General features: G+C 43.5%; 1 protein-coding gene across 1 annotated transcript; it reads right to left on the bottom strand.

Moving 5' to 3' along the window:
• On the bottom strand, positions 1-11003 carry LOC138623033 (TNF receptor-associated factor 2-like). The gene is made up of 11 exons (XM_069702291.1): positions 10682-11003; positions 8239-8448; positions 6945-7023; positions 6187-6285; positions 5230-5391; positions 5078-5152; positions 4489-4563; positions 3320-3901; positions 2476-2653; positions 1420-1568; positions 1-1333 (listed from the first exon to the last, which is right to left on the bottom strand). The coding sequence occupies exons 2-11, from the start codon at positions 8424-8426 to the stop codon at positions 1115-1117; spliced, it is 1806 nt and encodes a 601-aa protein (XP_069558392.1). The 5' UTR covers positions 8427-8448; positions 10682-11003; the 3' UTR covers positions 1-1114.
• Between the last annotated feature and the right edge of the window lie 414 nt (positions 11004-11417).

Raw genomic sequence — 11417 nt, 5'->3', positions numbered from 1 at the left:
TATATGTATACTGTATGGACAGAAAACAAGGAACAAACTATTCCGTCATTTCGTGGAATCTGTGTTGACGTCAGTCTGTGGTGGGGCACAGCACGATGTGTTGAGATGTGAGCTAGTGAGCATATCGCGGGGAAAACTCCAGCTGTGTCTGTTGGTCACAGACAAAAACACATGAAGTTTTTCGGCTTGACCGGCAAGCTGCCCTGACTCCTTGGTAACTCCACTGTATCTTCCACAGATGTACCAAACCACCAATCAGAACCACCAACCCCTAATAGGAACAAATACGCAACACTAACTTTACATGGAAGTCGCCTGGTTCCAGAGACATGCAGGCAATGTCCACCATCACGGATGGCTAATTCACTAACAAGTTTTAACAACCAACCATGAACCTTCGTGAAGCTCACCTCAAATAAGGAGCCATTTTTATACTGAAAACGCCGCGGCATGCAAAAAGAAAAAAAGAAAAATAACGCTTGTAATCTTATTCATAACATAACTCCACGTTTGTCTATGCAAAGTCACTCGACACTGGAACTGAGACGCTCACGATATCCACAATCTGCAAGAAGAAGCAAAGACTGCATGAAGCCACGCTCTAAGAGTATCACAGGTCTACAGCCAGCTCCATCAGGACGACCACACCAACTATCACTAGTCTACAATCCTCTTCTAACACGTCTGCAGGTTCCACAGCGTCCCGCGCCGCCAAACGTCTCGCACACAAAAACAATACCGTTGAATCGCTTCGCCGCGTCTCAACACTGCACTGACGGCGCCGCGCTGCTGCTCGCTCTGTGTCCTTTAACTGAAAACCTCATGTGCACAACTTAAGTGATACTTCATCACCGCGTGATGTCAAAAGAAAGGAAGTTTTGCACCCAAAATGTACAGCGATGACGGCGGTTCTGGCACGGAGACCGCCAGGTATGACGATGCTGCGCCGTCTGGACTGAGCAGCACGCCGCCGCAGACACATCTGTCTCCCCAACGCCGCAGGAGACGGGGAGGTGCCCGCACAGCCTTAAAGGGACCACGACAAGCCAAAACGAAGCCTTAATGGTCAAAGAGCTGACTGGTTCTCAAACTGTAGCGCCCAGTGGAGCCCCCCCTAGAGGCCGGTGAGGTCCACGATCGCTTTAATGAAGATGGTGTCGTCGCGGATGTAAGAGTTCTTGGCGTCGAGCTTGGAGAGCGGGCAGAAGAGCGGGCAGCCGCTGGCGATGTTCATCTCGCTCACGGGCCTCTGGAAGGAGGAGGAGGTGACGTCAGGGCGGAAGGCGTCGATGATGTGCTCCCGGTTGCTCTGGTCCAGCAGCATCAGAGTCACCTGAACATCAGACACGATAAATTTTTTTGAACGATGTCTCACGAAAGTAAGGACAAATACAGTTGGACTGTTGTCTCTGCTGTTACCTTCTGGTTGAAGGGCCATTTGAGCAGAGCGTCACTCAGTCCCCTCATCACCACAAAGAACAGGGACAAGTGGCTGCCGCGCCCCGTCCCGTCTCCGTTCAGGTAGATCCGCAGACACATCTTGTAGCCGTACTTACTGGTGTAGAAGGCTGCAAGAAGAACACATTTACTGAGCATGAGGCTTCTGTTATAAACACGTCTACACACGCGGACCTGGTCTCTTAAAAACAGGACCAGGACCTGAGTCTAGAATATTCAGTCTAAACAGTAGAAACACTTCTCTCCAATAAAAAAAAAGATTGTGATAGAAGGACTTCATGGCTGGACGATAACACATACTTTATATCTACCTTAACGTGTTGTATGACCGGCAGAGAGGACACATATTTACTGGACAGGACGTCTCTGGCTCATTTATAAAGTACTTTAACTCTGGTGGTTTCCAATAGTTTGGTTTTGTGATATTATTTTACATTAAAGTGTGATGAATGTGTGTGTGTGTGTGTGTGTGTGTGTGTGTGTGTGTGTGTGTGTGTGTGTGTGTGTGTGTGTGTGTGTGTGTGTGTGTGTGTGTGCGTGTGTGTGTGTGTGTGTGTGTGTGTGTGAGGGTGAGTGGTGGGGGGTGATTTCACTGTTTTCACTCCAGTTTTTTTTCCCTTTTGTTTTATTTCGAAGGCTGTTTTCTAGCTGTTGACGTGAAGTTCTATTTTGAAGGCTGTTGACCTGATGTTTTATTTTGAAAGCTGTTGACCTGAAGTTTTATTTTGAAGGTTTAGCCCCTCACACCTCACCCTGAACCTGCTGCTCTTTTTAAACCCATTAACAGACATCATGCTGAGCAAGAGCGGGTCTGTGCTTTAGGTCTAAATTTCTGCATGTCTGTTTGGACGTGTGGAGACGTCCTCTGTCTCCTCTGTGCTCTGCCCTCTACCTTCTGTCCTCTGCCTTCTGTCCTGTGTCCTCTGCCTTCTGTCCTCTGTCCTCTGCCTTCTGTCCTCTGTCATCTGTGCTGCTCTGCCCTTTGCCCTCTGCCCTCTGCAGCAGGGACAGTGTTACCTGGGGAGAACATGGCGGGGGCTCGACCTGCGATGGCATCTTGTCTCTTTTTGGCGAAATCGGAGATCCTCCAGACGAAGACGCCGTCGAAGGTGGTGGCGGACATTTCTCTGAGGCGTCCCTCCATGTCAGCGACGGTCAGGTCCTTCAGGCCGACGGTCCTCTCCAGCTGTCGCACCTGAACACAAACACTCACCTATAATACCTGGTTCTGGTTTAATGGAGATCATTAGAATCATACATGATTCATAAAGAAATCAAATCACCAGATTAAAGTCAAATTAATCAATCTAAGATGAATATGAAGAAGAAACAACATTTTAGAGTTTCACTTTAAATTCAAAAATTTTCCATCTTCAACCTTTCAAACTCTTTTCTCTTTATAGTTATTCTATATTTCATATTCTTCCATGTTAGCCGGATAGTTTAAGTTGTACTGCACATGTTTTGTGAGGGTTTCAAAATAAAAAATATGTGTTTGTGAATAAATAAAAGTTCAGAGTGTTATTAATGTCATCGATTGATGATGTAACTCACTATTTTTACCATCTTTAACTTTCTTTCAGGGAACAATCAGGTATACAATTTTGAAACTACAGTTACCATAATTACCCAGGAAGTACAGTGTTGCCATGGATACGCATGCCTCATGTCTAGACATCCGTCACCGTATTGACTCAGTTATTCATCAAGAGTCAAAAATGTGACACTTATCACACAGTTTCTGGACTATTTTATGATTTCTAAACACGTCTGTCAGAAATGATTTAATCCTTTCAAAATAAAAGTCCTGCTGAACATTTGCATCATGGCCCAGTGTGCAACAGGCGGTTGGGTCTCGTACCTTGTTGCTCAGAGCCTCGATCTTGTCCTGGTCCAGTTTGTGCTGCCGGTTGCTGGCCTCCATGGTGGTGGCGAAGCGCTCCACTTCTCTGTTCAGGACACACACCACATTCTCAAACGTTCCCGCTTTCACCTCCAGCTCGGTGCACCGGCGGCCCAGCTCCGCCACCTTGGTCTTCTCGCTGTGGAGCTGCAGCTCCAGCGCCGCACCCACCGAGCTGGGCAGAGGAGTGAAGGAGGTGGACACTGAGAGGGTGGGAGCCAGAGCGGGAGGGGGGGGCAGGGGACCAGAGGCGGGCGGACCGGGGGGGCCGGAGCTGGAGGACGAGGAGGAGGAGGCAGAGGCGGAGGCGGAGGCTCCCTGCACGGGAGGCCCAGAGGAGGTGGTGCTGAGCTGGGAGACTCTGGCCTCCAGCTCCCGGAGGGACTGTTGCAGCTCCACCAGCTTGTGTCCGGCCAGCTCCAGACCCGGCGGCTGCAGCCCCTCCATGCTCACCTTCATGCCCATGATGTAGTGCAGCAGCAGGTTGAGGTGCTCGTAGGCGTAGGAGCGCTCGTGGTCGTGAATCTTTTCCTTCTCCACCTGCAGGAAGGGAGGAGGAAACCAAACAGAGGATTCATGCCGTAAAACATACAGTTCACACAGAAGGACTGTCTGAACATTACCGGAGAGTAATAACAATAAACGTCTCTCTTCATTTAAAAATCAAGAAAAGATTTTAAAACGTATTTATGAACACGGAAACATATCAAATAAAAATATACATGAATGTGATCAGATGATGCTACAGTCTGCATGAATGAGATCAGTAACATGAAGTCTGTATGAGATCAATTACATGAAGTCTATATAAATGAGGAAGCAGAATATCTATCAATAAAGTGGGATATAATAATTATAAATTACTATAAATTGATGATCTCAAACTCTTTTTATGCATTATGTGAAAAAAGTGTTCCAATCGAGCGACTCTCGTTATTTTAAACTCTTTTTCTTTTGATTACTATAAATATCTGAATGAATCTGTGATGAGAAAACATTTTAATTATTTTTATATTTCCTGCTCGTTCAACAGATGAAAATAATACGGAGCGCTCCACCTGCCGATAATGACAGTTCTTCATTCTATATAATACATAATATTATAGATAATTACTGAAGATACTTACAGACATGTCACATCCAACGACATGAAACCGACATGGAGTTCTGAATTTGCTGCAGAATTTAATGTGGTCCACATACTAGAAAAAAACAACAATAAAAAGTTAAATTTTCTAAAAGAAAATATTGATTTAACAGAGAGCTGCAGTTTGTGCCTCTCGTGTTGTAATATTAAATATTTACTGCTGTTTAGAAGATATTTCAAGAATCTCAGGGGACTCCAAGAGAGAAAATCTTCCACCTGTTTTACATTAAAAAGATTTATGACTCATTCTTTTTAAGTGTGTTGTGAAGACCTGACGTCTGCTGTATTTCTATTTATATCTGCTTTCATGCTGTCATTAACTGTAAAAGTGAAAGTAAAACTAAAAGATCTACGACTAAAAATAAGGCGCTGATATTTTCTACAGTAGATGATCTTCACCCACCTGGATGGTTAAAATCGTTTTAATTTGACAGAATATTTTTAGGAAAGTGTTCAAGAATTATTTAAAGTGTTGTTAAAGAAGGTTCAAGATTTCCAGGTGAATGTTTCTCAGGATAAAAAAAAAAAGACACAAACTGAGACTGTAACAGTGTTGGTGACAGCTTTACCTTTTCTCGGGGTATTTTCTTCTTGGCGCAGCCTTCACAGATCATCGGGTACTTGGGACAGATCTCGTCGTGCGCCTGAAAAAAGGAAGTGTTTTATGTAACAGCTGCTGTGATCTGCCGAGCTTCTCCGGCCCAAATAAAGAATTGCTCACCTTGATGTTTTTGAAGTGAAATGGCTCCTTGCAGTACTTGCAGTTGAGCGTCCTCTCCGGGCACTCGCGCTCATTGTGGCGCTCCTGTTCGTTGAAGCGGATTCGTTCTTTGCAGGAGGGGCAGGGGATGATCATGAACTCACACTTCCCCTCGTGGTTCAGCTGTGGAGAAGTGGAGCTTCAGAAAGACAACCTCAGAGCTTCAGTGCAGCGCTGAAGCTTACATCACTTTAGCTGTTTAATTTCTGATCCATCAGGGAGACAATTCACTCTGCAGCAGGAGTCCAAACGTCCAGAACTATCTTCAGCAACAAGAAGAAGGAGGAGGAGGAGGACGAGTCCTGCAGCAGAGCCGAGGGCCAGATGCATAAATGAAACCCTGCATTCACCATCTCCCACAAATAAACTGGTATTTATACACAGGATGGGAGACATGAACCCAACAAACGTGTTTTCTCTAAAATGCAGCTTATCAGCCAGAAACTGTGAAAACAGAAATCAATATTAATTGTCCAAAAAATACACTTATTTAAGCTGAAATTTGGTTTATAAAGGTTGTAAACATGTAAACAGTTCAGGATTTGAAGCATGTGAAGCCCTTGTGGGCACACATTATTGTACACAGATTTAATCTTTTTTTAATTTTTATAAAATAAATGATCAAAGAAATTCAACTTTCTTCTTGTATGATTTGTGACATTAATAACTGTGTTGTTGTGCACAAAGACATGTTTGAGTTCATGATTGTGTTGTTTGTGCAGGACCTGCTGCTAAAGTGAAAATGAACTCAAATTGAGTAAAAATGTGACAGGAACAAAAAAACTGCTCGAGGTTCAGAGAGTTCAAAATAAAATGAGAGTTCAGATGTTAATGTAGCAAAAATTAGATTTTAATTTAATTTGTTCATTTTACACTTTTAGAGCCAAAAATGTGAATCACTGAAGTAGGTCGCCTCACCTCGTAATCTTTGATGCTGCCCTTCCAAGTGCAGCTCTCATTGATACAAACAGCTGACAGGTTTTCCACTTCCCTTCGAACCGCATTGTCCGGAAAAGCCTGAAAAAACAGGAGAAAACAAAAGGACTTTGGTGTAAACGTGTGTCAGCCAACACACGGAGTCACACCTGCAGGTTCAGACATGAGTTTACGTGTGCAGAGATGTTGTGTTTACTGTCACAGAGGCTGGAACTGGTGACCCAAATGTACTTTTAATCATTTACATTTATTAGACAGCTATAAATACCAACTTCTTTCAGTACAGATTTTACATAAATAAAAACAAAAGCATTCTAATGTTAAAGATAAAACAAGAAGCTCCAAACAACCTCAGACTAAAATCTGAGTCAGGTTTGGGCTTCTTTGTCGAGTTCGTGATGTCTTCAGAGTTGTTAGCAGTTTTTAGCACCTCTAAACTTCATATAATTTCATTTAAATAAGTGTTTGGATTTGTGAAAATGAATATAAATGAGTGGATTTTTATTTGCTCTTCCATTAATCAGGTGAAGTCTGAGCAGTAGATGAGCCGACGATAGCACATCTCCACCCTTTGGTCTCTAATAACATAGCCTAAAGATGGCAGCGCCCAAACTTACTGTAGGCTTCACCTCTGCACAGCTGTCATGTCGTCCATCTTCATATTCAGTCTAAACGGTCCGTAATTCTACCAAAGATTCAACTTTTCTTCTTTAGTGGATAAAAAATAAATTCATACTCACACATCCTGGTTTCAGAATCGACGTTGGCTCCTCAAAGATTTCTTCTTTAATGCAGGCATTGCATTTCTGGGGTCCGTTACTGCAGTAAAACAACAACATCCACTGATAAACAACAACACACACTAATACACAACAACACACCGATAAACAACAACACACACTGATAAACAACAACATCCGCTGATAAACAACATCTGCTGATAAACACCAACACACGCTGATGAACAACAACATCCGCTGATAAACAACAACACACACTGATAAACAACATCTGCTGATAAACAACACACTGATAAACAACAACATCCACTGATAAACAACAACACACACTGATAAACAACAACATCCACAGATAAACAACAACTACTGTTGTACCGTTAAATGGAAAAAAACACACACTGATAAACAACAACATCTGCTGATAAACAACAACACAAACTGATAAACAACAACATCCACTGATGTACCGTTAAATGAAAACAAACATCAGATACCCAGTGGTCCAAAGAAACGAGCTAAATTTACTCAAAGCGGCTTGGACTTTGCTTGAATAATTACATGTGTTTATTTTGACAGCTTGAATCAGTAGTTACAGATTCATCATAATTATAGAAAAATATACAGTCAACAATAATTACACTACACATTCTGCAGTTGTAGTTACTAATTAGTAATCTTAAGATTTTTGCACACAAACCCAAATTCATAAAATATGACACTTTTATATCAGTAACAATAATAATTCAGTAATATAATTTAATGTGTGAAAGAAGTAACATTACACTAATCTAATTACAGTTGAGAGTGAAGTGTTTATTTCCACATGAACACCATGAAACTCTCCATGACTGACTGTCAAGTTGAGCAAAACTGGATGACGCTGACGCGTCAGCGCTTTCTGTGATATCGAATAAATATAAAAATCATCAAGTTCTTAAATATGCAAAACAAGCTGTAAATTTGTGTGTGTGTCCATTTTAATTTGTCATTTCCACATCTAGTCACTACAGAGCAAAAAGATCCTTCATTTGGAGTCAAATGTTCATCCGAATATTTGCTCTGTTTAAGCTCTGTTTTTGGTCTCCACCGCCTCCTAAAGGAAACACCCTCCTCGTTAGATGCTACATGGTCTACTTTGTCCACCAGCTAGTCACTAACCATCTGTCTGCTATTTGGTGAAGAGCAGGACGTCTTCAGAGGGTTTTTAGGAGACGTTCTGTTGCCTTGTTATATTTAATATATATATTAATATATTTTTGTATATATTTCAGCTCAAGGCCACGGAGCTCCTCACCTCACAGTCCGGTTGAAGCAGTAGGAACAGAAGCGATGTCCACACTGGGCTTGAAACGGCCGTCGGAGGATGTTGTGGCAGCAGTTGCACAGGTGTTTGTCCTCCAGCTTGTTGCCCAGGATTTTCTTGGGGAAGCCGGGCTTGTTGCTCTCCATGGACGAAGGAGGGGACGGTTCCTGTGTGGCCATGGTGTCTGTTCGCACGTCACACCTGGGAACGAAGATCAAAGTCAAGGCCTGGAGATGCAACAGAAAGATTTGGGTAATGCGTCTGCCTCTTCAGGGCTGCATGAAGCTGCTGGAGGCCAAAGATGTTTGTACATGGCAGCTTCATTATTCCCATTTCACTGACTGTTGGCAACAAATCTGATAACTGATCAACTGTTTGAGGACATTTTAATTCTCTGATTCAATAGTTTTCACAGTTTTATGATAGTAAACTCATCATCTTTCAGTTTTTTACTGTTGATCTGAAAAGAAAAGCTGTATATGTATTAATAATTAATTTATGATAATAACATTTTCCATTGTTTTCAAATATTTAATTAACTAAACAATCGATTAGTTTTGAAAGAAAATGAGTGTCAAATGTTTTTATTAAACATTTAAACAATTACTGATTGCAGCCCTGCTTTCAAGTTCCTTTCAATATCATGTTTAATTTACTTCTTCATCACTAACGGAGGTATTTTTGTTTGTCCTGCACGTCTGCTGGCACACAAAGCATCAAAATATAACTAATACAATTAGAAATAAATAAGAAATAATGATTATTTTTCATCATTGATTAACTGGATATTATTTTTTATCTCTACTTACTCTTTCTGCAGCGCCCTCTGGTGGGCGGATGCCAGCTTGTACAATTTGTACACTAAACACTTTGCTCATTTAGCAAAACAAAAGGTTTGTAACAAACTAATTTAAATCTCCAAATAACTGGCAGCTTATCAGCTAGAATTATGTGAAAATAGAAGTTTGTAATTAATAAAAAATATCTTGTGTATGTCTTAAACCTTAGGACAACCAGGACATTTCATCATTTTATTTTAGTGGATTTACTTTAAAATAAAACAAAACAAATGAACAAAAAGCATGAAAAATTTATTTTTAAATTGTGTATTAAATGATTTACATATTACCTCATAAATACTTAGTAATTTATGCTTCTACATTTAAAGATGCATGAATCTATATGTTTACATGAGGTCACGAAGCAGAAAATACAGGAAACAGGTGCAAAACCGGGGCAGCGTGCGGGTTAATGAATTAATTATTTGGTCTTTAAAGTGTCAGAAAATAGTGAAAAAGGCCTTTTACATTGTTGTAAAGCTCAAAGTTGAGTCATCATGTTGCTGGTCGGTAGAAAACCTGAAGATCTTCTGTTTTACAGTGAATAAAAGAAGGTTAAAGGCTCCTGGAGTGAATTCAAATACAAGATCTGGGTCCTGGAGGTCTGGACACTGGAGTTCTGGAGGTCTGGGACCCTGGACCTCTGGGGTCCTCGACATCTGGATCCTGGAAGTCTGAACCCTGGAGGTTTGGACCCTGGATGTCTGGACCCTGAACATCTGGGGTCCTGGACCTCTGGGGTCCTGGACGTCTGGACCCTGGAGGTCTGGACACTGGAGGTCTGGGCCCTTGGACGTCTGGGCCCCTGGACCTCTGGGGTCCTGGACCTCTAGGGTCCTGGAACTCTGTGGTCCTGGATGTCTGGACACTGGACGTCTGGGCCCCTGGACGTCTGGGCCCCTGGACATCTGGGCCCCTGGACCTCAGGGGTCCTGGACATCTGGGGTCCTGGACATCTGGGGTCCTGGAACTCTGTGGCCCTGGATGTCTGGAACCTGGAGGTTTGGACCCTGGAGGTCTGGACCCTGCTGGACGCTGGACTCTGGGGTCCTGGACCTCTGGGGTCCTGGATATCTGGACCCTGGAAGTCTGGACCCTGGACGTCTGGGGTCCCGGGCTTCTGGGGTCCTGGACCTCTGGGCTGCTGGACCTCTGGGTTCCTGGATGTCCCGGGGACCCAGGACAGGTGGAGGTCCAGCCCTGGTGGGCCTTCAGACAGTCCTGTGATGAGCAGCAGCTTCAGACCAGCTGAGAGGCCCACACCCTTTGTTTACATTCCCGCTCTACATTCACGGCTCCTCGCACTCCACCGGACACAAACCGCTCTCAGACACACCGCTCAGCTCAGCTCGGCTCGGCACGGCTCAGCTCGGCTCGGCCTGGACCCAGTCAGGATGCTGACAGATCGCTCCTCCTTTGTCTCGGCTGCCTCCTTCTCCATCCCCCCGTCGCTGTTGCTAAGCTATCAGCCTCCTTTAGTCAGAAGTGGTACCCAGCACGGCGCCACGCCCCTTTCAAATCTGCTGCCTGCAACACACCGTTTACCGGAGAAGCCTTTTGCTAACATTGTTGCAATCACCGGAGTTTGCACTCACCCGTTTCAGCCTAAAGTGTCATCGCGTGCAGCGGCTGTGAAATCACCTTTCCCGGTCGCAGGTAGACGCTCGTGCGCTGTGCCGATCTTACTGGTGTTGTTGCAGCCGGCTGGAGGTGTTTTCTTCAACGTTAGCCACATAATAGAGATGTGGTCCCCCAACGCGACGGCTGTTATTGTCCAATATCGCCATTGCACTTTCAGACTGGCTGTTACGTCATGGGGGGAGGGGGTGGGAGAGAGAGAGAGAGGGGGGGGGGGTGACAGGCAGACGAGGTGCGGAGGAGTCCGAGTCATTGGTCCGGGAGCCGGAGGGGGGCGGGATCGGGAGGGGGGCGGGCTGCTCTGTGGAGGGAGACGGTAAACATACTCAGCACATATCTTCTATATGTACACATCATCAAACATCTACATGTACACGTCTTCTACATGTACACGTCTTCTACATGTACACGTCTACATGCTCATCATACGTTTATAATCCTTTAATTTTTGCATCTGTCTTCGGCTGTAACGCATCTTTTTGTTTGAAACGTCCTAAAGAATATTTATTTATTTATTTAAAGAGGTAACAATTTTCTAATTTAAAGTATTGACTTTGAAGTATTCAGAATATTATTCTAAATGTATTATTTGTCTGAAGTAAACTTTAGGACATGAAGTACTGTAAGTCAAAACTGAGATGGCCTTCTTTATTTAAATATTTTTCTTTTTGTAAAAACTACAGAAGTACAAGG

The sequence above is a fragment of the Brachyistius frenatus genome, unplaced genomic scaffold (assembly GCF_029030835.1).
Source record: "Brachyistius frenatus isolate BFR_SWC_R1_liver_20210118 unplaced genomic scaffold, ASM2903083v1 Contig_3, whole genome shotgun sequence".
Lineage (NCBI taxonomy): Eukaryota > Metazoa > Chordata > Actinopteri > Embiotocidae > Brachyistius > Brachyistius frenatus.
Note: the sequence above shows the minus strand (reverse complement) of the source record. Positions and strands in the feature narration are given on the sequence as shown.